The 25,497-nt window shown below is 43.1% G+C and overlaps 1 protein-coding gene across 1 annotated transcript in view; it reads left to right on the forward strand.

Moving 5' to 3' along the window:
• Positions 1-18,129: 18,129 nt before the first annotated feature.
• INPP5F (inositol polyphosphate-5-phosphatase F) overlaps positions 18,130-25,497 on the forward strand; it is a 38,547-nt gene continuing 31,179 nt past the window's right edge. Inside the window, exon 1 of the mRNA XM_035330811.1 lies at positions 18,130-18,422. Coding sequence (XP_035186702.1) covers positions 18,326-18,422 — 97 coding nt within the window. The 5' untranslated portion in view covers positions 18,130-18,325. The remainder of the gene's footprint in view (positions 18,423-25,497) is intronic.

Below are 25,497 nucleotides of genomic sequence, written 5' to 3' on the forward strand. Positions count from 1 at the left end.
CTGCCTCAAAAGACCTGCAAGCCTACGGGCTCCGGCATTTCTCTAGCAGCATGGCTGGGCTGAACACTAGCAGCAGCTCTTAATTTCCTGCAGGCTTGAATCTGAGCACAAACCTAACCAAGGGAAAGGAGGGTAAACAAAAGTACAGCAGTGCTGAGCGACGGTGGAGTTTCAGACAGCTTATTCTCGGTGAGATTTCCTTCTGAGCTTATTTAGCAGGTTAGCATTCATGGGGCAAGCTTGACTTTTCAATAGGAGGAAAATAATCAATGCATTACAAAATCAGGCACTATATATTCTTCGAGGTAGGGTTTACAGCCTCTCATTTGGATTTGTGCTTTTATTGAAGGAAGAGCGTGGAATTTAGCCACCTCTTTCTTATTCGTGAATTTTTATCGAACTTTCTTCGGATCAACCTCTACTTCATTTCTTTATCATGTCATGCCTTTGATTTTCATCAGTTTAAAAAAAAATGCACTGACGTGTAACTTACCTAGGTGTTTCCAGACACCTGTCTCAGCTAAGGCAACACAAATTCTGTGCCATCCAAGCTCTTTCTTCCAGGCAGTGAAATTCTCCCAGTGTCGTGGGGTGATGTTTTTGCTTTCCCCTCATAAATTCTCTGCTGGGAACTCTCCACGAGTCCCCAGCGGTTGCTGTCAGTGCCCAGTCCATCCACTCCTGATGCACCCTTTCCTCTAACACTCCCCTCACACAAGGGCAGGAAAGCCAGGGAGTTTTTTGCGCTTAGGATTTTCCCTGGTGTATTTTCAGTCTCAAGGACCGCATAGCTGAAGCTGCCTTTGTTGCCAGGAGTTGGAACAGATCCCGATTATGTTTGTATAAAGGGCAGAGGAAGAAAAGGCCAGCTTTTGTACTGGTTCGCATGGCCGGTTCGGTGTGTGGTTCCAGCAGGTCCCGTGCAGCAGGCAGGTCTTGGCAAAGCCAAGCTTTCGGACGTGCAATCTAAAGAACTGACGTTCCTGTGGCTTGAGCCAAGAAACGCGTTTCCCACCGACTTAATTTGCTCCACGTTGCTCTGATATTGGCAAACTCCAGTCAGGGGAAGGAACTAAAGATGCCGGTATGTGATAATTTAAGATTTGTCGTACACAGCTACACGAAGAAAACCTGCTGGTACAGCACTGCCATGAAATCCAGTGCACGCCGAGTGACTTTACCTGGTCACAGAGCTCTCTTCCTTTGGGCCAGCCGGTGCCGCGGCATTACGGGGAGGCGATAAGGGGTCTTTGCCCCTCCAGCCGCCCCCCGCCCTTATGTCGGTGTCCCAGCTTCACCTATGACGTCACAGCAGCGTGACGTCGCACCGGGAGGCGAGCGGCCGCCGGCGGCCGGCAGAGGGCAACTCGCAACCGCGGATGGCCGCGGGCACCGGGGGGCAGCACCGAAAAGCCAGGGGGAGCCACGGGCTGAGCCAGGAACCAGCACGGGGACGGGACGGGGGGGACAGGGTGGGGTGGGGTGGGGTGGCATAGGCTAGGATAGGAAAATAGGGAAGAGCAGAGTAGAGAAGAATGGAACGGAACGGAACGGAACGGAACAGAACAGAACAGAATAGAATAGAGCAGAGAAAGGTAGTGTAGGGTAGGGTAGGGAGTGTAGGGAAGGGTAGAGAGTAGAGTAGAGTAGAGTAGGGTAGGGTAGCGTAGGGTAGGGTAGATAGCTTGGTTGGAAGGGCCTTCACAGATCACGGAGCCCAACTGCACTGGATGTTGAGTGCCGCCATGAGCTGACCCGACGCACCCCGTGCCACAACCACTAGCTCGTAGCTCACGCAGCAGAAATATGCCAGCAGTCCCACCTCCTGCTTTTTACAGTACCTACTGTCAATAACAACAACAAAAAAAAATCTGTGAAAGAATCAAAACACCTTAATTTTCTTGTTTTCATTCATGTCCACTGTGGCCCTAATAGATACAGGTTCTAGTTCTAACTTAGCATTTTTATGGCATGCAAGAATCCCTTCCTGAGAGCAGCACAAGAAACAGGGACTGGCACTGGGGTCTGCATTTCCATGCCAGAGCAGGTAATCTTTACGTCAGTCTTTGTTACGGCATGTAAGCATCATTTTCAGCTCAGTACAGGTGTTGTTCGTACGAGCGTACGTCAGCAAGACATCACTGAAACCCTTCGATCCTTCAAACTAGGAAACATAAGCAGGTGTTAAGTAGTTCCAGCACTTTGTATCAGAGCAATTTTTCCTGACAAGGCAAGGGGGAGCTGTGCTCTGAGGCTTCTGCAGACTAACGAAATGCAAAACTTTCAGCTCTGCTTTTTAATAAAGCACAGCTTCAAGTGGAAGGCTGGATTACATGACCTTCAGAGGTCCTTTCCAACCCCAACTGCTATATCCACATTTTGATTTCCAAAGAACTTATTTTAAAAGAACAAGACATCAAAATCACAATAAATTATTCAATAAGTCTTTCTTTTTCTTCCAAGGATGCTATAGCTCAAGGCCAGGCCAGGCCAGGATTCATATAAGCCATTTTTTTCCCTGAAATGGAGTGCTTGCACATCCTATTTTAAAGCATACAATCACAGTGATATATATCAGCAACAAAAGCTGCCAAGAAGTCAGAAATCATCTGACTCTGCGGGTTGCTCCAACCTTTGGATACAATAGGTGAAACAAGCCAGGCTGTAAGCAAAGGACATTTAAGCACAGAGCAAAAATACAGACTGCGTACAATGGAGTACTGTCTACACAAATTCATCCCATTATCACAATGACTGGTGATTATTTTGCAATGAATTTCCCTCTCAGGAGGCAACTTCGTATGCTCCAATTTGTATTTAGCTAGTATTTTAATTACATGATTCCAATGTGCTTTCCAGTCAAAAAATACTCCAAAATGTTCCCCAGGGATAACAAATGTACCTGTTATTCCAGTTCACAAGCGTCAGAGTAAATTATTTGCAGTATCAGTAGGATAACCCAGTGGTGTTGATTCCCAGTCCTTTCTGAATCCTGTTACTAAAGGCATTATACTGCTGTGACAGGGCATCGGGTTCTATTTTACCTTCCACAAGCAGAACCCAAATAAATTAAACAAAACTGGAGGATACATAGCTACATAAAATGATATATTCCAAGTGAGAATCAAATCTGTGGGCACATTTGGTGTTGCTAATGTTAAATTGCATTTGCCTGTGGATGCTGATTAAAAGCAGGGTAGTAGCATCTATTTTAAGATTGTTAGCAAATTTTAGATACAGAGCCTGTATTTATATTTTTCACGATAGTTAACATTAGGGCTTGAGGCAAATCAAACCAACCAAACAGAACAACTGCATGCATAATGCACTAGCTGGGCTCAGAAACCTCATTTGAAGCCATTTTTTGTTGGAAAGTTACTTGGGGACTTGCTCACATTTATTTCTCTTCCTCTTTTTTTTTTTTTTTCCCATATATTCAGAGCTATTGGTTCTGTAAAGGAGTAAGCGTGGCTGAGCAGGAAAACACGGAATGCTAACTTTTTGTCTTTTTTTTTTCCCATTCTGTATGTGATACACAGCTTATTCTTTTTTTTATTTATTTTTTTGGTAAACTTTGGAAAAGGTTTTAAAGGATGCCTGGACTACAGATGCCTAGAAAGACAGCATCAGTAGCCAGCTCAGAAAAATATAAAACCCTTGGGAAAGAGGCACTCATTGTCCTGAAATGTGCCAGTTATACCATTGCTAAGCAGAATCTGGATGCTGCAGTTCAATTTGCACATTATAGACAATGAGGCAGGTTTATGTTAAACAACCAAGACGTGAGCCGAGGACATGGCACTAAAACCATCATTCTGAAGACTCAGAAGCCAGCTGGGAGAAGAGGAGGAGGGTAACATGAACGTTGCAATTTCCCGTTGGCTAGCCACCTGCACTTCTGTGGTGGCAGTATACTTTGACAGAGACCACTGCTAGCACTTTATAGGTATATGCACAAGAGAAGAAAGACGGAATGGAATGGACATGAAGAAGGTTAAGGAAATGTGTAGATGGGTAAAGAGATTAAGATTAAATATATATATATATGGTTGCAACAAATCATATGAAGTTGTGAAAAGGAAATGATCACATGACCTCATTCCCATCTTGCTCAACCTGTACTTAAAACCCACTAGTGGTGGATATTGCACAGCTCATATTGGTGAGCAGTCTATTCCTGCGCTTATTTATCCAAACTCTCACTTTCTGCCTAATCAAATTAATTCTTCCTGCAATTATTACTTTTTGTATTATCTGGGCTAAGAGTTGGGATTGTTTAGCCTCAAAAAAATGGCTCGGGGCAGACTATATCAATCTCTTCAAGTCCTAATGAGAGGCAGAAAAGAAGATGGGCCACAGTCTTCACAGTGGTACCCAGTGACAGGACAGGAGGCAACGGGCACAAATTGAAATACAGAAAACTCCACATGAGGATAAGAGAAAGCTTTTTCATTATGAGGGTGGTCAAACCCTGGCACAGCTTGCCCAGAGAGGCTCTTGAGTCTCTCTGTCTTTGAAAATACTCAAAAGCCCACCAGACATGGTTCTGGGCAACCTGCTTTAGCTGCTCATACTCGGAGCAGAGGGTTGGATCACCGGAGCCTTTCAACCTCAGCTAACCTATGATTCAGTGGCAGTGGTCATAGAAAACAGCTATTCTTCTCTTTCCAGCATTTTTTTTTTTTTATACTTCAAGGCTTTCCTCTTTCCCATACATCCCTAAAGAACTGTAATTCTTCCAATCAAAAAACATATCTCCTAAAATTTAGAATATCCTTTGGCCTATTTTCAATGAATTCACATAATTCTTGAAACGATGCTATCAAATAATATAGTACCCCTGCTGCAGCCTTACTAGCAGTGGAGAAAAAGGATTATAGCACAGGTCTTATGTATAATGCTCCTGTGTATTCATCTTAGCATAACTGGATTTTTTTTCTTTTTTTCCTGCTGGTTGGTTGATCCATTTGTGATCTAGGATTACCCCAGAACTCCCAATTAACCAGCTGTTCCTCAGCTGGTATTTATCCACACGATCATTCCTTTTCAAAATTTTTCACTTACCTGGCATTTCATTCATCTGGGACCATTTCTTCAACTTGGCACAACAATCTCATAATGGAATCCTGATAGCTGGTGGGCTTTCAAGCCCTCCTAGCTTGATGATTTACTAAATACACTGCTTATTCCATTATTTGAGCCATCAATTAAGACACGGATGAGCATCAAACTTGCGAGTTAATGTGACTGGTCCCCCCTGCTCCTGACCCCTGGTAATATGGTTAGCATAAGCAACAATAAAGGCAACCATCCACACCGTGCAAGTGGTCTGATCACGTACCGCCCTCCCCGCTTCTCTCTCCTCCCCTCTGGTGCCAGCCTGTGGGGACACCCACTAATGGGGCGATAAGGCCAGTAGCATTATCAAGACCCAGGTGCTGGGTTGCCAGGATGTGGTGATGCCCGTCATGAGACAGGGAAGCATGGGGAACACCATCTATAAAATCAGGCAGCAGTTGGCCTTGGATTGTAATTAATTGCTGCTAGATGGCAGAATCCATGATCTGGAACTGAGAATTCCAAAAATTCTGTGCAACTGTAAGCTATGCTTCATGCTATAAATTGTAGATAATAGGCTATGCTGATTATTATTACTTTTAATGTAATAACAAGTCTCTAATTATAACCACAACCCTGTGGCCAGTCCTCATTCTGCCAAGGACCCCTAAAAGAGCCTGCCTGTCCTCCACAGCATCGGGTGACAGTTAACCAATAGCAACCACTCTACAGGAAAAATCCCAGCTGGATCGTATCTCCTTATATAATGATGGGAAAATCACAAGAGGCAGGATCAAAGGTCATATTAAGTCAAGATTTACACAATCTGCCCAGGACTGCTAGACTGTCATAAGAGGAAAGGGTATTGATTCGATCTTAAATTTATTATGCTAACTGTTTTTTATTGTCTTGCAGGTACCTGAAAGTAGATACTTGGATTTTTTTTTCTATTTTTGTCATGTAAGAAACAAGGCTGACTGATCTAAAATTCTCCAAGACTCCCTTCATTCCCTTTTTTAAGCCCTCGGATGGCGGTGTAGATTCTGCATTATATAGACAGTTATAAACTTGCATTGATTTTTCAAACACTGAAAACATTTGGTAAATTAGAAGCCCAAACACTTTTCCTGCCTTGTGAAGTCTCACTTGTCTTCTGTTAGTTTTCAAAGCTCAGTACTTACCACCCCAAGGCCATCACGTCTTCACCTGATTCTACCGGCTTGATGACATAATGTAGACTCCTGCAATGACAACACACACTTGGCGTTTTTCCCTTCAATAACTGCTCAGAGATCAGTCTATTTCTTCCTGCAGTGTCTGTGACAGGCCCATGGTGCCTTCATAGATAAAAGGGTGCCTTGCAATTCTTTGTGTCTTTTTTTTCCCACAAAAGAGATCACTCAGTATGTATAAGTAGCTTCTAGGCCATTTAAAAATTTTCAGGAATGGCTTTGTTTTTTTTTCTCAGAAGCATCTTTTGGTAAAGCTGGCAGCTGTGCAGCTACGTTATCAGTCACAGCGCTACAGCTCTCTGATGTATCACACACAGTCTTAGAATTAGGGTATAAAGCTGTCATAGATACGTAGTGTATATATTGCACAAATACATATATATTTTGTAGCATAATTAAAATGTCAGGCAAAATTAAAAGCATGTTAGTAATTACCAAGCGTTACACAAGGCTCTGATTTCACCTTGGCTTCTTATTGGTATTTCACTTCACGAATGACTCTAACAATACAGAACTTCCCAGATTTCTCTGCGGTACCATCTTACGTATTTTTTTTTCCCTTTTCTCTTATTATTTCCATAAAACATTGAGCTTTCATTCCTCTGCAAATTATGATGATTGCAATCTCTTCCATAACTTCATTTAAAAATATTTTGCACGTATCGGTATACTTAGGCTATAACACCTCTGCACAGGAGAGAAATATTATTTTCAGCTGTGTTTGTAAAAGGAAGACAATGTATTTATCCAAGGGTAGACAGACAGGATTCATATTTTCCAATTTTCAGCCCTGTTTTTCTCTTGTCTCATGTCTCTGTTCGTTCCCTAGGTTTTACAATGACCTACATTTGCACGAGAAGTGCAAAGCCAGCAATAAACACTTTTAGCCTGTAAATAGCAATGATCATCTATGCTAGTTATTTAAGCACAGAACATTTAATCTCTCAGGAAAATAATGTTCTTTTAATCTTCTGGTTTAGCCCATTGAGAGTCACAAGAATTGTAATTACTGGCATGGTACTTAACTGTGCATCAAGTGCTTGAGCATTGCAAATTTTATACATCCCTTTTTATGCACAAACCACAGATGAAAGAAAAGCTGGCAACGTTTTTTGACCTAAATCATCTCCTAGCAGCTGGAGAGATTCTGCTCTCAGGGGAAAAGGGCTCAGAGTCACCCTCAGCACTGCATACATCCCGAATCCTTTTTCACACGCTTCTATTCCCTGCAGTGTAAATGCAGCTCGGCGCGGACACCGAGGTTCTGTAACCGTGAGGTCTGCTGGAGAACAAACATTGGGTACGTGTGGCAATGAGGCAAGCTCAGGGTTTTGTCATGGCTTTCTATGTCTGCTAGAGTAACTACAGCTGTGATGTTAATCACCTCCTCAGCCAGCATAGCAGTGCTGGCAAATCTGGTTTAGATTCAGGGAGGCATGGTGGGCACCAGCGTATTCCTAAAACAGACACGATCTGACCTGGCATTGCTTCGCAGCTCGTAACGAAGTGGCAAATGAACGACACTGAGGGAAATCCTGACACTAAAAAATTAAACTGCTTCTGTTCAGTAAGCGCCAGGTACGTTCACTATGACTCTGGTTACTGCTATGTGGAGCCCAGTTTGATAATCGGCATTTTAGGAGGTTGTTCAGCAGCTGCTTCAGTTCTCTGAATTCAGTTCACCATACGCTGCACAAATGCTTGTGGCTGCACAGTGCAGGCACGGTACAGGAATAGAAACACACAGCTGGGAAGGAGGAAATGGTTATTTAGGCTGGCTTGAGCAGTGCTGGCGAATGTCACGGGATGTCAAATATTACCCTGAAATGTTCCTCTGGAACAGCAACTTCCAAGAAACCACTTAAGAAGCTGATTCAAATTGGCTAAATGGTATCAGATAGAAAATGAACTTCTTTTTCTCTAAAAGACATTATGTCCCAGAGATCCTAAAAGCCTACTTTTTATCCTTTCTAAAAGGAAAAGTCTTTTTCTGTCTATTTTGTTCTTAAAAAGTTACATTAAGTTTAAAAGAGGAGGTAAACTCTTCTAAAGGGTAATAAGCCTTTTAATTTGCTGTCAGACTATTTTAAATTCTTACTTACTGAATATCTTCTCAATGAGGTGCTAACAGGTTTCCATCCTATCTTTTATTAAATTTCTTTTGCTGACACGGAGTGTGAGCAAAACTTTATTGTGTCAGCAGAAGTTTATTTTCCAAGACAACGAGTTTAATACTGTTTCACAAATAGAAGCACGAGCAGGACTGTATTGTCTTTGAAACGTTTCCATACAAGCCTAAATTCTGACCTCACCTCACCCTAATATAAACGCCTGGTTGTGAGAAAGCCTGTTTTACAACACCTACACTGAACATTTCTTTTAGAAAAGGACAGGTATCTGTAGGTCTGGGAAGGAAAGTTTCTTGGATGACAAATGTGCAAAAGCGCCCACTTGGGGAAAATGAGTCTGTTGTGTGGATTTCTTGGATGCTTTCTGAAAAATAGATTAATGCTCAATCAGCCCTTAATAAATGAAAAGACTAAACTGGGCCTGCACAGTAAAAAATATAATCGATTTAGTGAAGGATTTTCTGTGTTTGAAGTAGTCTACGCTGTACACTTGCAAAACTACCAGAAAAACAGTATGTCTACATGATCAGATTGGGAAAAACAAGTGGAATCTGGTGTAAATTAGCTGTAGATTATTTTACTACAAGGCTGGTGAAGATTAGCGGTCATTTACCTCGGAGAAACTAAGAATTAAATGTGGTCCTGATACATCATAGATAGTATTTTAACTTATGAAGGTGGACCAACGGCACAAGAAGCAATCTTTCCATGTGTGATTGCACTTGCTTGGTAGACCACAAGTGAAATCTGTAATTGTAGAATAAAATAAAACAACGTAATTGTAGGCAGTCAAAACATTCCCATTTACTTTTGCAAATGGTCTCATTGATTTGATCCTAAAAGAAAATGCCACAGGGAGAAGTCAATATATTACCCATAGGGCACACGGCATGTTGCAGATGTTAACCACAAGCACGTTGTTTTCAATAGAAAATGTTCTTGTTTTCCTACGTGCTCAGTGGAGTCAATGGAAATGTTCCCACTGGCAAATAAGATGTTTCCATGGGAAAGGAGGAAATGCCAGAGTCCCTCTGCCTCTAGAGATAACAACTACAGTCGCCATATGAAAAAGTTATTCCAGTGGAAAAAATGTTAAAAATAAATTCAGGCAAAAATTCTTATGGTGAGCTGCTTTCCCTGCTTTTGAGAAAGTTTTCAATTTGTTGCCGAAAGGTCATACTCATGCCAGTGGTTTTGTATTTTTCTGCTGTAAAACAAAATATAAGCATTTTTCAGAATATTTAATATTAAAAAGACATTTACAGGTATTTGTGAAGTGTTCTGGTGCCGACTGTTGGCTGTCACAAACCTCTTTTTATCTGCTGTGTTGCCAGTCAGAAGAGCCTACTGTGTTACTTCTGTTCTGAGGATGTTCCTTTCAAGGGCAAGCTTTCAGAGTGTCTGTTTAATGCCTAACATAACCTGCCTAAAAAGTCCACAGAAGCTATTTCAAAAATATTTCAGTGGGAAAGTCGCTCGAGACCTTATTGGATCACAGCTCGTTGACCATGTCCCACAGCTGGGGAGCTGCCATATCAGGTTAGTAAATATCTGATTAAGGATTAGGTAAATTAAAGAATCTGACTGGAATATTGTAGAAGCCCTCATCCATGGATGTGACTGAAGATAGTACGAGTATACCATTGTGGATTTATTATTCATCTTCCTGTATTAGTGGGAACACATTCAAGCCATCTGAGTTGCAGAAAGAGGCAAACCAGTCTGTCTTGTCTGCAAATAACCAACCTGCAAGAAAACCAGCAGGCCCAGCAGGAGGCCAGCTGGACCAAACAGGCCCTCACTAAGCTGACATGCAAAAAGGGAGCATATGGAAAACCTAAGTGCATATGGACTACCGAGGAGGAATACAAATGCATCGCCTGGGTGCACTGGGATGGAAATAGGAAGGACGAAGCATGGCTAGATTAAAACTGGCAAGGGGCATGAGAAAGAAAGGCTTCTATAGCTACTTTGGCATCAAAAAGATGACCAAAGGTAGGTAGGAAGAAGACTGATGTAGGGACTACTTTAATAAGCTGACACGCAAAAGTCTGTGGGAACTGCTGGGGTGCATCCCGAAGTGCTGAGGGACCTGACTGATGTCACTGAAGGACTGCTTTTCATCATCTTCATCACAGCACTGGACAGTTCCATAAACTACTAGACTGACTATGCCTTAAATAAATCACAGGGTAGCAAAAATTACTTCCACTCCTCGTCAGATACCTAAATAAATGATGGCTCAACTTGGCAGTTCAGAGCGCAGCAGTAAATGTCCATACCACAAAACTTCCACCAACTGCACCCATGAACTGTATCTGGTAGCGAAGGAGGCACGAGCTGGATACAACAATATAATCCTGGTAAACAGGATTGCTTCAAATATGTTACAGGCATACTGACTGCCGAAGACCATTTTTCTGATGCTCATCTGGAAGCTACCAGAGCATGAAAGTCTCTCCAAACAACAAAAATATTCCACCATTTCTTAATCACAGGCATTCATAAATAAAAGTCCTCACCTTCTCTTACACAGTTGTTTCTGAAACTGATGGCATTCATCTCAGGAAGAGCTGTGTATTTATCCAACCCAGCCAGTCAATTGTACTTGCAGGTACGGACTGTCACTAAATCAGATCACTTCCCATTAATCAACATTTAAATTTGAAATCAAGCTGTGGGCAATCAGCTAATACTGAGAGTGAGAGTGCATGACTAATGCCCGTGCATTTCCTTGCTGCTAGCTATTGTCAATGAATTGCAAAAATGCAAAGTTCCTTCTCCTTTTTTTTTTCTCACTAGCTGAGGCTCACGAGCTTATGAAAACACTGTCCAGCTGTGAATCTAAGGAAACCGCATTGAATGTAAACAGAAAAGTACCCAAGGGGAAAAAAAAAAACCTGATCAAAGCGTGAACAAGCAAAGCAAAGTCTGTCCTTGAATTCCTGCAAGGAGCTCTGAATTATTTTAACGGCAACCCTATGCCCTGCACTACAACACTGAATTGCCTGGAAAATGCGCACAGAATGGAGCTGCTGCTGCAAATGGCAGGGATAAATATCCAGCACATGATAGTGCAGAAATAGAGAAAAGAGATGGGAGCAAATCCCGTCAAGGTATTTAGTTCCTCATCTTAAACCAGAAAAGTTCTGAATCCTGTGCTCATCTTAAAAGATGCTGATGTCTCATTAAATATAATTTAATTTCTTCATATAAAGTCAAGCATACATGAAAGGCTTTTCCAGACTGGATGTTCAGCACCTTCCAAAATCCAGTCCTTGCTTGGGTCTCAAATGTGAACGTGCAATAAGGAGATTTCTGGATGTCCTTCAGTCATGTGTTTTGTAGCATAACCAATAGATATATTTGAGTAATACACTTGTGGAGAAATGTTGTGTCTGAGAGAAATCAGTCTCTTCAAAGGACAGTTTTGGAACAATGCTGTTCAGTGCGAGGGAATTGAACACTAGTTGGTGTAGCAGTGTGTACTGTAGTGTGATGAATACCAAGTCCAGTTCAACTCTAACTGACAGGGTGGAGTCCACAGCAGCGGCCAAGACATCTTTCTTCCTGTCATTTACAAATTTAAAAAAAAAAAAAAGGAAATGAAGGAATGGTGGCACTGAATAAGGGTGTCTGCTTGCACTGCTTAGAAGACAACGACAAATAGGTAGGCAGGTGTGTACAATTGACAGATAAAGGAAATTCTTCTACCTGCTGAGATTTAATTTCTCAAATATCTGCCTCATTCGAGTGAATCTCAGCCCCTAATCATTCTCAAATTTCTTTTTTCCTTAAGGCATCACACATCTCTCCGTGAAGCAGGGAGTGCTGGCAATGCTGCAGCTACTGCTGCCTGGGACTCATTAACAGAAGCACCTGTTCTGCCCTGCTCGTGTACCAGGCGCGGAAGTGAGAGAGGAGAAAAGCAAAACTCAAGAATCAATTTTAGTCGTCATTTGCCAGCTTCTCTGCAGGGTCACAGAGTGATTTCTCTCCAGCAGAAGGTTTCTACTGAGCAGAGCATCTGAAAAACCTCAGGGTCTTGCTGCTCCTCACCCTTTCCTCTTAGGCAGCTAAAAGTGAAAGACACAGCTTTCTTTGCAGAGCAGGAACTTTCACTTAGAGACACAAACTATGTCCCAGTGCAGTCTATTTATTCAGCTTGCAGTTTTATAGTACTTTCTCTTCTTGGGCTAAGCTTTGCTTTATTGCACTATAAATGTTTCTCATTTACAAGTAAGGAAACAGCACGATGGTGTTCTGCTAGGAAAGCTGCCTGCATCTGTCTGTTGCTAAGAGTCTTTCTGTGTCTGCTTGCCTTCCTCCCCTTCCTAATTGTTTTTATCTATTTATCTCCTTGACAAACATTTCAATTCTAATCAGCAACTGAAAATGCATGCCTGATGTTTATGACATTCTTTCTACACTCTGATTCAGTTCAGATTTTGCTATACTTAAAACATTTTTTTTCCAATTCTTATGCCACTTTTTCCTATTTAAAGGACGTATTTTTTTAAAGAAATGTTATACAGAACCAGTAATGTTTCCTAAACCCTGCCTGCTTGCATCATTCAAGCAGTATAAAATGTCAGATCCTGGCAATCATCGGTCAGATTAAAGACTGCCTGCAGAAAGCCAGAAGAGCTAGCTTTTTTCACTAGCTATTGCCTTCTCCCAGGACTTTAAAAAGTACATCAGGATAAAGATGCACAACAGAGTGAAAAGAGGGTACCTGAAGTCCATGTTCTTAACGAGATATCCTTGAGATGCAAGTTTCAGTAGCTGCTGTGTTAAGGCTGATGCCAGAATAGGAACAGAAAACAAAGAGATGTACCTTTCCTTCTGAAACTCCCATTCACTTGACGTTAACAGCAGCAGAAGACTTGGTAACCATCTAAAAACCTTCTGCGTGGTCCGGCTGCCAATACTATTCAGGCATCAGAAATACTTCTTCTTCTCTCCCAAACCTGCTCACAGCTCTTCTGGCTTCACACCCCGAGTGTGCCCCTATTCAGCGGGACAAGAAATGGGAAGAAAGTAAGGCAGGAGTTAGTCCATGAATTCAGATGCTACAGGCAACAGAGAGAGAGAACGGGAGAGAAAAACAGGAAAAGGGAAAAAGAGAGGAAGAATTTGGAAAAATGAAAGAATGATCAAGAAAATAAGATAGAGAAAACTTCAGCAGGAGCAAATAAATGAAAACTAAGTTGTTTCTGTAATGATAAACTAACACTGTATAAAACATTTCACTGTCAAGAAATTAGAGCATTTATTAAATAAGGTGAGCAAAGGAGAGAAAGGGAAATGCATGGGAAAGAACAGAGGTTTTAGGGGCAAAGGAAGAATCCCAATGAAACATAAAGCCCTCATCTCTTTTGAATAGAGATCTTCTCTGTTGTCCCTAAGCATAACTCTTAAGTGAGTGTCTTTCACTTTTAATTTATACAAAGGCATTTTTAATCTAAGAGCCTGACACTCTTTCCAAACTCTGCTTGTCCTATTTTAACTTGCAGGGCAGAGGCTTTATTAGCTTTAATGCATTGTGGAAAGGTCAAAATGGAATTTCAAGTTACTAATGCTGTCTGGTACAGCTGAACATGCAGTCTCATCCGGACCATTTATTAAGCAGCAAAATTTATCAGAAGTCAAATGTTTTCAGTAGCCCTGCAATTGCAGAGACCAAAGCCTTATGTACGCATTTCTTCAGAAAGCTTCCATCATGAATACGACTTTTTTTGTTTCAAAATTAGTACCAGTCCCAGAGTAAAAATTTATTTCTGTTTTTGTTTATGCTGGGCCTTTTTTCCCAGACAGTAAAGAATCTTCTATAGAAAGTTGTGTATGAAGAGCAGTCAATATACACATTTTAAAATTTATTCTCATGACTATAGCATTAACCGATATCAATACTGCAATACGGAGGAAAAATCTGTCTGTTAAACAAGCTACCACAGCTGCACTGGGAAAAAGGCTAGTCATGGGAGACTAGAGACCACATCTGTCACTTGTAAAAGGACTGCATGTTGTTATATCCACTGCCCAAATTATCTGCTTCCCATGTGTTACACTAATAATTCTGCATCTTGGCTTCATTTTCCTGAGGTCAATGAAAGATGAGTGGAAGTTTCATATATGTTTGGAGAACCATAGCCTGTGGATGCTGTGTGTAGCAGAGGTCAATTCGACTAATATTATTTAAGTCATTTGCCGCTCAAGCTAGACAGGACCTAGAACAACTACTGCTGAAGCTGTTTTCTAGGGAAAACAAACAAACAAAGCCAATAGCTGTAACAGTGCCTTAAACCAGCATGAGCTACAGAAGAAAAATACTCAGATATAAATGGAAAAATATTTTTTTCTTCACAGAATACCACGTACATTGTTCTTCTGGATATACATTCTTTGCCTACAGGATTACTCTGTAGTTTTCCATAAAATACTTTTAAAGGTATTGTAGGAATTACTGCAACATCCTTGTTGGTGTGACTTTTTTCAATGCTGGCTTATTTATAAATGTGTATGCAAAGGACTTAAATAATGCCAAACACTTGGCAGTAGATCTTTTTTTGGAGCTTAGAAAAGGCCCATCTCTTCCTCCCAGCAACTTTCTACTGTCTACAGTGATGAACCAAACAAGCTAATGAGCTTGATCCTCCTGCCTGTCGTCCTTGTGTGACATAGAACATAGATCTACTTTTTATATTTCTGTTGGAATGTCAAGATTGTTTCAGAAAGCTTCAGGAAAAGCCTTCATCTTCATGACGTTCATTCTGATTTGATTGCAACATTACTAAATTAGTTCTGAAACAATTTCTCCTCGTGCCAGATACTGACACTGCAGACAGCAAAGGACAGTCCAAAGAGTCAGTGCATCAACAGAATTCCCTCTGACTTAGAGGTATCTGTGAAGAAAATTGATGGATGGAGGATGAAAGCAAAACAAAATACACTGAAGAGCTTTAAGTTTTTGCTTAAGGTCCATTTATTATAAAGTGATTCATTAGATTGCTTAACAAGGATGGATTTAAGTGTACAATAACTGTTAAGCAAATGTTGAAATGGAATTGACAATTAACTACTTAGTTAATTGTAAAAGCTCATGTTCCATACTTAAAATCTCTCTGAAATCTCACTGAACTCACAAAGCTCTACAAAAATGCTTTCTTCAGCATTTTGTATTTGTAATTTTCCTGGTGCATTTAATAGCTATGTATCAGTAAGAGTTTAGAAAATTGTATGTGAATAGTCTTTAATGACTATTAGAAGCACAATCAACACTTTAAATATATAAGCACTTTAACTATTTTTTTTCATCCAAAGAACCAAATGATTTTATTACCTTGCTTTTAGACTCCTTTTTGCATTAAAAACAAACAAACAACAACAACAAAAAAAAAAACCTTCAAGGATTCATATTGGTGTAACACTGAAATAAAAAAATAAATAAATCTACATCTAAACACTGCAAATCATGGACCAATTAATCTGAATAATAATCCTTTGTAAAAATTACAGTAGAGCAAATAAGATGTGAACACAAAATACTACTTTCTACACAAAGGGTAACGTAGCTTCTTTTGCTGTGTACTTTTAGAGTCTAATGAAACATGAGGAAAGTGGTGCACCATAGTGAATTTGTAAGCCGTACCATCAGTCCCCTTGGATATGGGCATGTACAGCAATACTAAGAGGAAGCTTTGATTGTCTGTTTATTTAAACACACAGTTTTAAACATGCTCCCTCAAAGGAAGTCTTTCAATATCAGACCCATGGAACAATCCATCCCTTCACTGCCTTGCTGTGTACATCTGATAGGCCTTTGACAGTACACGACATTGTGCTTACCATAAAATCCCAGAATCATTAGGGTTGTAAAAGCCCTCCAAGATGACCTGGTCTAACCACCCCCCTACCACCAATGTCATCCACTACACCATGTCCCTAAGAACCACGTCCAACCTTTCCTTGAATGCCACCATAATGGTGACTCCACCGCCTTCCTGGGCAACCCGTCCCAACGCCTGACTGCTCTTTCTGACAGAAATGTCTCCTCATTTCCAACCTGAACCTCCCCTGGCACAACTTGAGGCCATTCCCTCTAGTCCTATCACTAGTTACCTGTGAGAAGAGGCCGACCCCCAGCTCCCCACACCTTCCTTTCAGGGAGCTGTAGAGAGCAATGAGGTCTCCCCTGAGCCTCCACTTCTCCAGACCAAACAGCCCCAGTGCCCTCAGCCGCTCCCCACAGGACTTGTGTCCCAGGCCCCTCACCAGCTTCGTGGCCCTCCTCTGGACACGCTCCGTGCCTCGATGTCCTTGTAGTGAGGGGCCCAAAGCTGAAACAGCACTCGAGGTGCGGCCTCACCAGAGCAGAGCACAGGGGGACGATCACCTCCCCGGCCCTGCTGGCTGCACCGCCCCTGACCCAACCAGGATGCCGTCGGCCTTCTTGCCCGCCTGGGCACACTGCTGGCTCATGTTCAGGCGAGCACTGACCAACACCCCTAGGTTCTTTTTCTGTGCACAGCTTTCCAGCAGCCCTGCCCCAAACCTGTAGCGCTGCACGGGGTTGTTGTGACCAAAGTGCAGGAGCTGGCACTGAGCCATGTTGAGCCTCATCCCCTTGGCCTCTGGCCATCAACCCAACCTGACCAGGTCCCTCTGCAGGGCCTTCCTGTCCTCCAGCAGATCGATACTTCCTCCTAACTTGGTGTCATCTGAAAACTTACTGAGGGGGCACTCAATTCCCTCATCCAGGCCGTCAATAAAGATATTAAAATGGGAACATCAAGAAGAAAACAATTCAAAAGAGATCTATTTATGAAAACGCTGCGAAGCCATTTAAATTCATCTCTTGCCTAGTACCTGCTGGCGTGGCCTGACTGACTGACACAATTCTGCCCCTGACACGGACACTACACGCAGGAATGCGGCAGGCCAGCAGCGTGCTGGAAGCTGCAGGGCAGTCACCAAGCTCAGCATTTTCAGTCTGGATCCGTGGCCAAGAAAGGGAAGGAAGGGTGGGTGTCCTTTGCATACCCGCCCTGTGTCCTTTGCATACCTGCCCTGGGGAAAACACGAGCAGGTGCCAGCATCTATTACCAAATCGAGTAGAGTCCAGTTCCCCTCATAGGGTTCCTGCATTAGTAACATGTACTTAGGAATGACAAGAATGCAAATCAGGGGTCTGACGTGGTATTTAAAAGAAAAAACTTAAACTACATACAGAATTATATAAAGCCTTGGAAAGGGAATAGCCCTTCTAGGGACTTTTAAGAAAACCGATCATTAAGGTGGACAGTGACAAATAAAAGCTGAGATCTCTTTTCCAGTACCACATACAGCTGCTTACATGGGACATGATTTAATTTTCAGGAAAAAAAAAAATAGTTTTCAGGACAAAATTTCGTTTTCAGGACATACTGAAGCCAACAAGCCCAGCCGTGCCCCACTGGATATATGTGTGGTGATGTGGTTTTTGTGGAGACCCCTTTGTACTGGGGTCCCCAGATCCTGGGAGGGAAGAAGGGAAGGAGAGGAACCGCTGAGGCAGGGAGGCTGAGAGGACTGAGGGGACTGAAGGGACCCAGGGGGACAAGGAGGGACTGAGGGGGCTGTGGGGCGGGGAGGGCCCCGCGCTGCTCCTTTAAGATCTTGGGGGCGGAGCCCGCGGGCGGGATCACGTGCGGCGCGGCGGCCGGAACCCAGGGAGCGCCCCGAGCCCGGGCGGCGCCGGGACCCCGAGGGGGTAGAGGGAGCGGCGGGGGGGGGCAGCGCGCGCGCGGCCGTGCGCGTCCCCGCGGCCGTGCCCGCGCTCGCGACGGGAGCGCGCCTCCCCCGCCCCTCCGCTGCTGCGCGCCCTCAGGCAGGCAGGAGGCAGGGAGCCGGGAGGGCGGCGGCGGGATGGAGCTGTTCCAAGCCCAGGACCACTACATCCTGCAGAGCGGGGAGCGGGCGCTCTGGTGCAGCCGCAGGGACGGCGGCCTGCAGCTGAGGGCCGGTGAGGGAAAATGGCAGCGGCGGGGGGCGGCTCGAAATGGCGGGCGGGGGGTGCCGGGGGAGGGTCCTGAGGGGAAGAGGGCACTGAGAGGGGGTCCCTGGGGTCCTGTGGGGGGTCCTGAGGGAAGAGGAGGGATCCTGGGTCTCTGAAGGGGGCCCTGAGTGGAGAGGGGAGTCCCCTGTGTCCCTGAGGGGGGGGTCTCGATCACTGAGCGGGAGCCCTGAGGGAAGGGGGGCACGTGGGTCTCTGAGGGGGGTCTCTGAGGGGAGAGGGGGTCCCCGTGTCCCTGAGGAGGTCCTTGCCTCCCTGAGGAGCACAGCTGAAAGGTTCCAGCGGAATGTATCCTAAACAGCTGGGTATCTCATATATGGCACGTTACGCAGCTGTTACTTACAGCTTTCTGAAAGTAGGATTTGTCTTAGGCAGAAGAAGCCCCATAAGCACGTATAGGACCAGCAGCGGGTGAGTACAGCCCGCTCCGTGAGCCTTAAAAGGCTGGGGTGAGCTGCGGGTGAGCAGCGGCTCTCAGATGTTTATCGACAGACCTGTTTTTCACACTGGTCCGTCCCGTGTCGTGTCCTCATGCTTCAGTCATGGTGCTTTTGTCTTTTCGGTGCTGTTCGTTTGCGTCCTTTAGGTAATATTGCAGTCCGTCTGATGTAACGTGACGTCTCGCTCCTCGTTTCAGGTTGGAGGTCTGGCAGCGCTAAGCTGATAAATCACCTCACGAAATACCTCATGTTCAGCTAGCGAGCAATGCTGCTGGTCAAGGAAATGCGTGTTTTCGCACAGACTCAGTCTTAGATTTGCTGTATTATAAATATAATGGGCATAAAAGCTCTTATTCTACCCACAGTAACAAAAGCACGAACTCGCGGGCTGGTTCTGGAGGCTGCTGTTTGAAAGCTTGGGTTTAAAAGCATGGGTTGCTTGTTTTCATGCAGCTGCTGCTGTGATTTCCTGGAGCCCATCGACTTTGTGGAGGCTTTGCCAGGGCTCAGCAGCCTGTCTGCGTGCTCTTCGGCAGGGCTTTGTAGCGGGACTCTGCGCTTCCAGTCCGAATAAATGCGATGGCTGTTGTGCACGACCCACCGAGTAATGAAAAGTAACCTGACAGTTAAGTCTCCTAGTCTGCTTGATGTTCCTCTTAGTCACACTTTCCTATTTCAGTGGATTTTTAGTTTTGTTTTTCCAACTCCGTGGCTCTGGATGGTCTCATTGAAAATGGGTTCTAGTAGGGTGAAACGGAATGCCTTGCTGGGTAGGCTGAAAGTGAACCTGAGAAGGGAGCACTTGGATCACAAACTGACTTTCTTGGGTCAATAACTCTTCTGTATGTTAAGGCAAGGGTGGATATCCCTGAGCTGGACAGTTTTACTACATTGGACCAATTATAATCAAGGCCACTGAGCGGAAGTGAGTAAATAGATTGCTGTGTGATGAGTCACTGCTGAATTAAAAACAAAGTCAGAACTTGTATCCATTGACATATTTAATAGTCTATCAAAAGGCTATGATCTAACTGTGTCTCCACCAGTTTTTGGAAGCCTTGACTTAATTCTGAGCAGAATTTTGGGGACAAAGTAAATCATTACGCATCTATGGGTTGAAACGGGCAGTACTGGCAAACCTTGCAAAGCATTGCTTTTTATGACAGGTCTAAGTCTGGGGAGCTGAAACTGAGCTTTATAACACTCTCCTCCCTCAACTGTAAGGGCACGTTCAGAAACTTGCTAATCTTGAAAACTGTATTTCTGACTTCTTTGAATCGTGGGGAGAATGTGAATTAAAATACCACCACCACCAACACAACAGTGAACTTGTAAATATGTGCTGTAAACAAAGTCTGAGGCTGGCCAAGGTTATGCCTGCGTTTACGTGATGTCTCTCTCTGTTGGTGTTTTTTTCTGTGAAGTGAAAGTAGTAATTGAGTCCCCTGCAGGAAATCTGAATCCTTGTGGCGTCACAGATTGTTAGGGGTTTCGATGTTGGCAATGTACCTTTTCCAGTGTGGTAGAAAAATGTTGTTTAACCCTGCTTTAAGTGCCTCATGTCAGATCTTGATCTGGAGTTTGTCCACACATAGCTTACCCTGTTTATGCTTGGCTGCTCTCGGCCAGCAGTTGTATGTAGATTACAGCATGGTTTTATTGCTGTCACAGGTGTAATTTATATCTGCGTGTGTGTATATAAAAGAACAAAAGTAGTTTAGGTGCTGAATTCTTCTGTCACTAGAAAAAGGACAGACTCTCCTGCTGAGTGAAAACTTCAGCTCTCGCTGTGTTGGCCTTGACAATCAATACCTTGAGCAGCAGTGCCAGACTAAACGAGACAGGGAGGGAGCAGTTTCAGAAAGCAGGGCAGCCGTGCTGTCCTCTCCACCCTGCCCAGCCTTCTCCCCACCCCTGCAGGAGAAACAACCACCACCAGTTTCTGAGCGCTGCTCAGGCGGGTATTATTCAGACCCAGCTTTTGGGCACTGCGCGCTCAGATTCCGTGACCTGCTTGTAAGAGGGAGGCGGTGATAAGATGTCTCGCCTCTGGAGCTTAACTAGGGGCAAACGAGCATTCATGTATTATTAAATGCGTTAGGAAATGAGTGTTACCGTGTTGGTTTTCAGCTGTTGGAAATGGTTGTGAATGGCTGGTTCAGCAACGGGAGCAATACCTCTCAATACATTTAATATATATTAAAAAAAAAAGATTGCACCTCTATAGATGTCTTTTTTTCTAACGAGAGGCTTCTTACCAAACAGTATTTTTCAGGGTATTGAGGAAGAGATGTCAGGTTAGGTGTCTTCATCTGATAGCATGAAATCTGAACTGAGTCACAAGTTATAATGCCACCTAATGTTCCAGCTCCGTGTGCTTGCCTCACTCCTCAATGGCATGACAGAGTCATGGAAAAGTTACTTGTCGGAATCCCTGAAATTCTTCTCCTCTGGTCAAAATTCCTTTGAAGTCTAGTGCAGATGAAGGCCTTAAGGACAGAAGCCCACGTTTGCTTCGTGTGAGGAGTGCTGCCCTGATCCCAGTGGATTTATCAGCAGGTTTAAGGCCACAGAAGGGTCCTGAGCATCGCCCTGAGGGATGGTGGCCCGTGTGTTAACTCTCGCTGCTGAACTAAGTATGTCACACAAAACTGACTTCCTGAGGTAGCGTGCCTTAGAAATGTTCTGTCTATTCTGGCAACTATTCCATGCCAGAGACTTGCAGCTTTAGAGAAGTTACTTTCTACGGGACCTCAAGCTGTTTTTTCTGACACTTTGTTTCAGCCATAGCGGTTACTGAGCTGTTTCACCAGTGCCTGCTCATGCTGTTTGGTCCCCTTCCTTAACTGTCAGCACAACATTCTTGTGATACGTGTGAAACCAGATGTCGAACTGTGTTAAATGGAACCCAGCTATAAGGGTGCTCACAACCAGGGAGCAGTTAGGTCCCTGTTGCTGCTTGTTCCTTCCCACAGAAGTGAGCAGGGACTAGAGGAGAGCTGTGGGCTGCTGCATATCCTTTATTTACACAAATACACACGTTAAATAGTTTTGTACCTTCTGCCTGAGGTGAGATCTTCAAATGTATTTACCAGAGGGCTTTTTCTACTTTCCTTAAATAAGATTTATTTTGTAATTTCACTCACTTTTTTTTTTTTCCCTAATTGGATCACAGTCAAACAAAACCTGGAGCTTAACTGGTTAGTATGCCACATGCTAACCTAGTTAGAAATAAATGTTGAGGTGAAGTGTTTCTGGTTTAGTTTCCTGTTGAATCTTAGTGGCAGAAGAGAAGCTGAATATAACGAGGCTGTCCCTGTCTTCCCCCTTCTCCTGACTCTTGCTTATATGAAGAGGTCTGGAATTGCCAAACTGGTCCCAAGTCAGATGCATGAAGTGTCCTGGAGTTCCTGCCTGCACTGAAATGCCTCTTGGCTTTAAATAAAGGAAAACCCTTTTAAGCTTGATATACTGATTCTTGTGAGTTGACTGTTTGTTTTGCAAAGGAAAAGATAACTACTTTTGGAGTGTGTGTGTGGCAGAATTTAATGAAATCTGCAGTTCAGGTGGGTTCAGGGATTGTGTTTTGGTAGCAGAGGTCTGACATCTTTGATCTCTCAGAGGTTAGTAATAACTAACTAGTGAGAAGGAGGAAATCACAGACTGAACTGCAACAGCAATATTGACAGGAAACAGCCCTTAATTTAAGAGGGGTCTGCGCCTATACTGAAGAGCTCGTGGCTTTTCAATCCGTGAATATCGATGTTATTATTACCAGCTCTTTCACTGAGAGGTGAGGGGGGGGTTTCACCTGTATCGGCAAGAGAAGATGAAAACTTTGTGGCAAGCTTTAAAAAAAAACCCTGTCTGAACTGTAGGGAAAGGCTAGTATTTCTTTCATGTGCCACTTAGGCTCTTTCAAAACAACTTCTTTGTTTTGGAATGTGATTTTGTTGTTTTTGTTATTTAATTGGTACTATTAAGTGTGCAGGAGAGACCTCAGGTTGCTGAAGTTCAGCTCCTGATAGCTGGCACAGCTACACTGCACCTGTGTGTAGGGGTGATCTCTGGTTTGACTCAGGCAGTAGCTACACCGTCCTTGACTAAGATACAGAGCTTTTTCTGGCACTGGGAGTGGGCAGTATGAAAATACTCTCATTTTTCTGTTGAAAAACAAATGAAATTATCATTATGAGAAACTGGTGATGCTGTAGCTTTTGAGACTTCTAAAGACGCTGACCTGAAGGGTTTGGTGACCAGAGGAAGCGATTTGGTGGGCAGCTGAGCATTTCCTGGCAATAGGGGGGAGGCTGCCAGCAAGAAAACATTCTTTCGCTTCTGTTCCTGCCTGCTGCATGCCAGCTGCAGCTGGAGTCCTGAAATGTCAGGGGACTTGGCCGTAACTTCCTCTAAACAGTTCCCTCCAACTGTGAGACGTGTTGGATGATGGTTTAGAGGTTTCGTTTAGAGGTAAACTCTGCGGAGTCACATCAAGCAGCTCTGAAATGTAGCTTAAATATTGAATCTTGTTGAAAGTCATTGTTAAGGCTCTGTATTGAGACTTAAGGCCCGGCGTTTGTCAGGCTATAATTTTTCCCTCAAGTGCGTCAAAGATTCGAGACAACAGTTAAAAGCAATTAAAGCTTTTGTCAGTGTCTAGAGGTTTCATGATTCATGCTTAATATAATAAAGAACACAATTTTTTAATATCCTTAAAGGTTTTGAGAGAATACAAATTTGCTAGCTCAAATTTTGCTTCTCGTGTTACATTTGCTATAAACTTCTGCTTCTGAAAATTACTTGTGTTCACTGAATGTTCTATATTGGTTACAGAAATGCATATGGTTATTCCAACAGAAATTCCCACTTGCAATTAACGATCTGTATTTCTTGAAAACCCAGCGTTCTGCTACACTAATTTGATCAGGGATGATTTAACTTGTTTTTCCCAATTTAGAGAGCTTTCACAAGCTTATTTTCAGCCATGATTTAGCCATACTGCTTACTCCTGTAAATATCACTTGGAAAATCTTAGCAAGGAAATAACACATGGCAAGATGGAATATGAAAACAAAGAGCCCACTTAGGAGGGGGTGAGGATGGATACATGCAGGTTTTACTTCTCCCTCTGTGTAAACTTTCTGTGTAGTGCTTTAATCTTGTAGGTGGGACTCACATTTCCAGCTGACAGTCTTCAGTTCTAGCAGCTGATTGTATTCTTAACTATGAGTTGCCAAAGTCACTTCACTTATGTCTTCACAGGAAAACGAGTAATAGGAGCAAATATCAAGAAGACACGAGAAACCTTTGAACAGATTTCTGGAGGAGAAATTTAGAAATAGCACAAATTTATTTTATGAAAGCTCTGCTTTGGTAAACACATATTAGTACTCAACGATGCATTGCATATGCTTGTTCCCAACACCTCTACCTCCCCAAAATAAGACCAGGAATTATTTTCTGAAAAACTGAACTGACATTAATAGAATTCCACCTGAAAACGTTGGTCTTCATTTTAAGGAAGAAATCTTACTTGACTAGAAGCCCTGAAACAGTGTTTGTGTTGTCTGTGGAAGAGGGCTTTAAGCTTGAAGCTTCGTGTGCTCCAAGTCTTGGTCTCTGATAACATGCTAGGGATGGTTGGCAAGATCACATGAACGTGCTGAGGTAAATAAATGGCTTGAAATGTGACAGCGCCGTGGTTTAAAGAACAAAACAGAACTCGGAGCCAAATTTAGAAGTGCATGACACTGCCCGGGGGCAGTTGCAAAGTGTGAATGACAAGTGTGGTTGGTCTATTGCTAATTGGGAACTTTGGTTTGTTTTTGCCACTTAGAACAGCAGCAGTGTTCCCACAAAGGACCGATGTTTAGATTTTCTCAGTGCTAAAATGTTTTTGGTAATGTTGGAGTGATATATTGCTTGTTGTCATTTCACTCTACGTAGTCTATTCATCCCCAGCAGTTACTTAAGCAACAATAAAAATCTACCTAGCGTGGCATGAGATCCTTTACTTTCTGTTCAACTACATGAATTAAGGGCTGCATTTGGAGTATACAAATCCAATTTGTTCTGCAGTATCTCCTGCAGTTGTCTTCTGTAATTCTAAAATGATTGTACTTGTTCTCTATTAAAATATCAAACTATTGAGAATACAACTTGTGTAGAAAGAGGCGCCAAATTGTTTTTTTTAAGTTAAATTTTGAGGCAGTTTTCCGGTCCATGCTGTTCACTGATGAACACTTTAAATGTGATGGATAGTAGAGGATATGCATGTTCTTAGTTTTTAGACCCTTCTAGTAACTCATCCAAAGCATGTCTACAAAAAGAAACATTTGAATAATGTTGCAGAGTATGCATACTGTTAGAGTTACTTAGTCACGCTTACTGTTAGAGTCATGCTTTCTTAATTTGAAGAAGCTTTTCAATCAGCTACATGATTATCCACAATGCTTATAGCCTAAAGCTGATGTTTTATGAGCAAAACATGATGAAAGAGAAAAACAAGGAAAGAGGATTGGATAGGGGCAGAAATCGTTGGCTAGAAGTAACTCTCACAGAAAAGGTTTCAAGTCGCTGATGCA

Source organism: Oxyura jamaicensis, chromosome 6 (assembly GCF_011077185.1).
Source record: "Oxyura jamaicensis isolate SHBP4307 breed ruddy duck chromosome 6, BPBGC_Ojam_1.0, whole genome shotgun sequence".
NCBI classification, from domain to species: Eukaryota; Metazoa; Chordata; class Aves; order Anseriformes; family Anatidae; genus Oxyura; species Oxyura jamaicensis.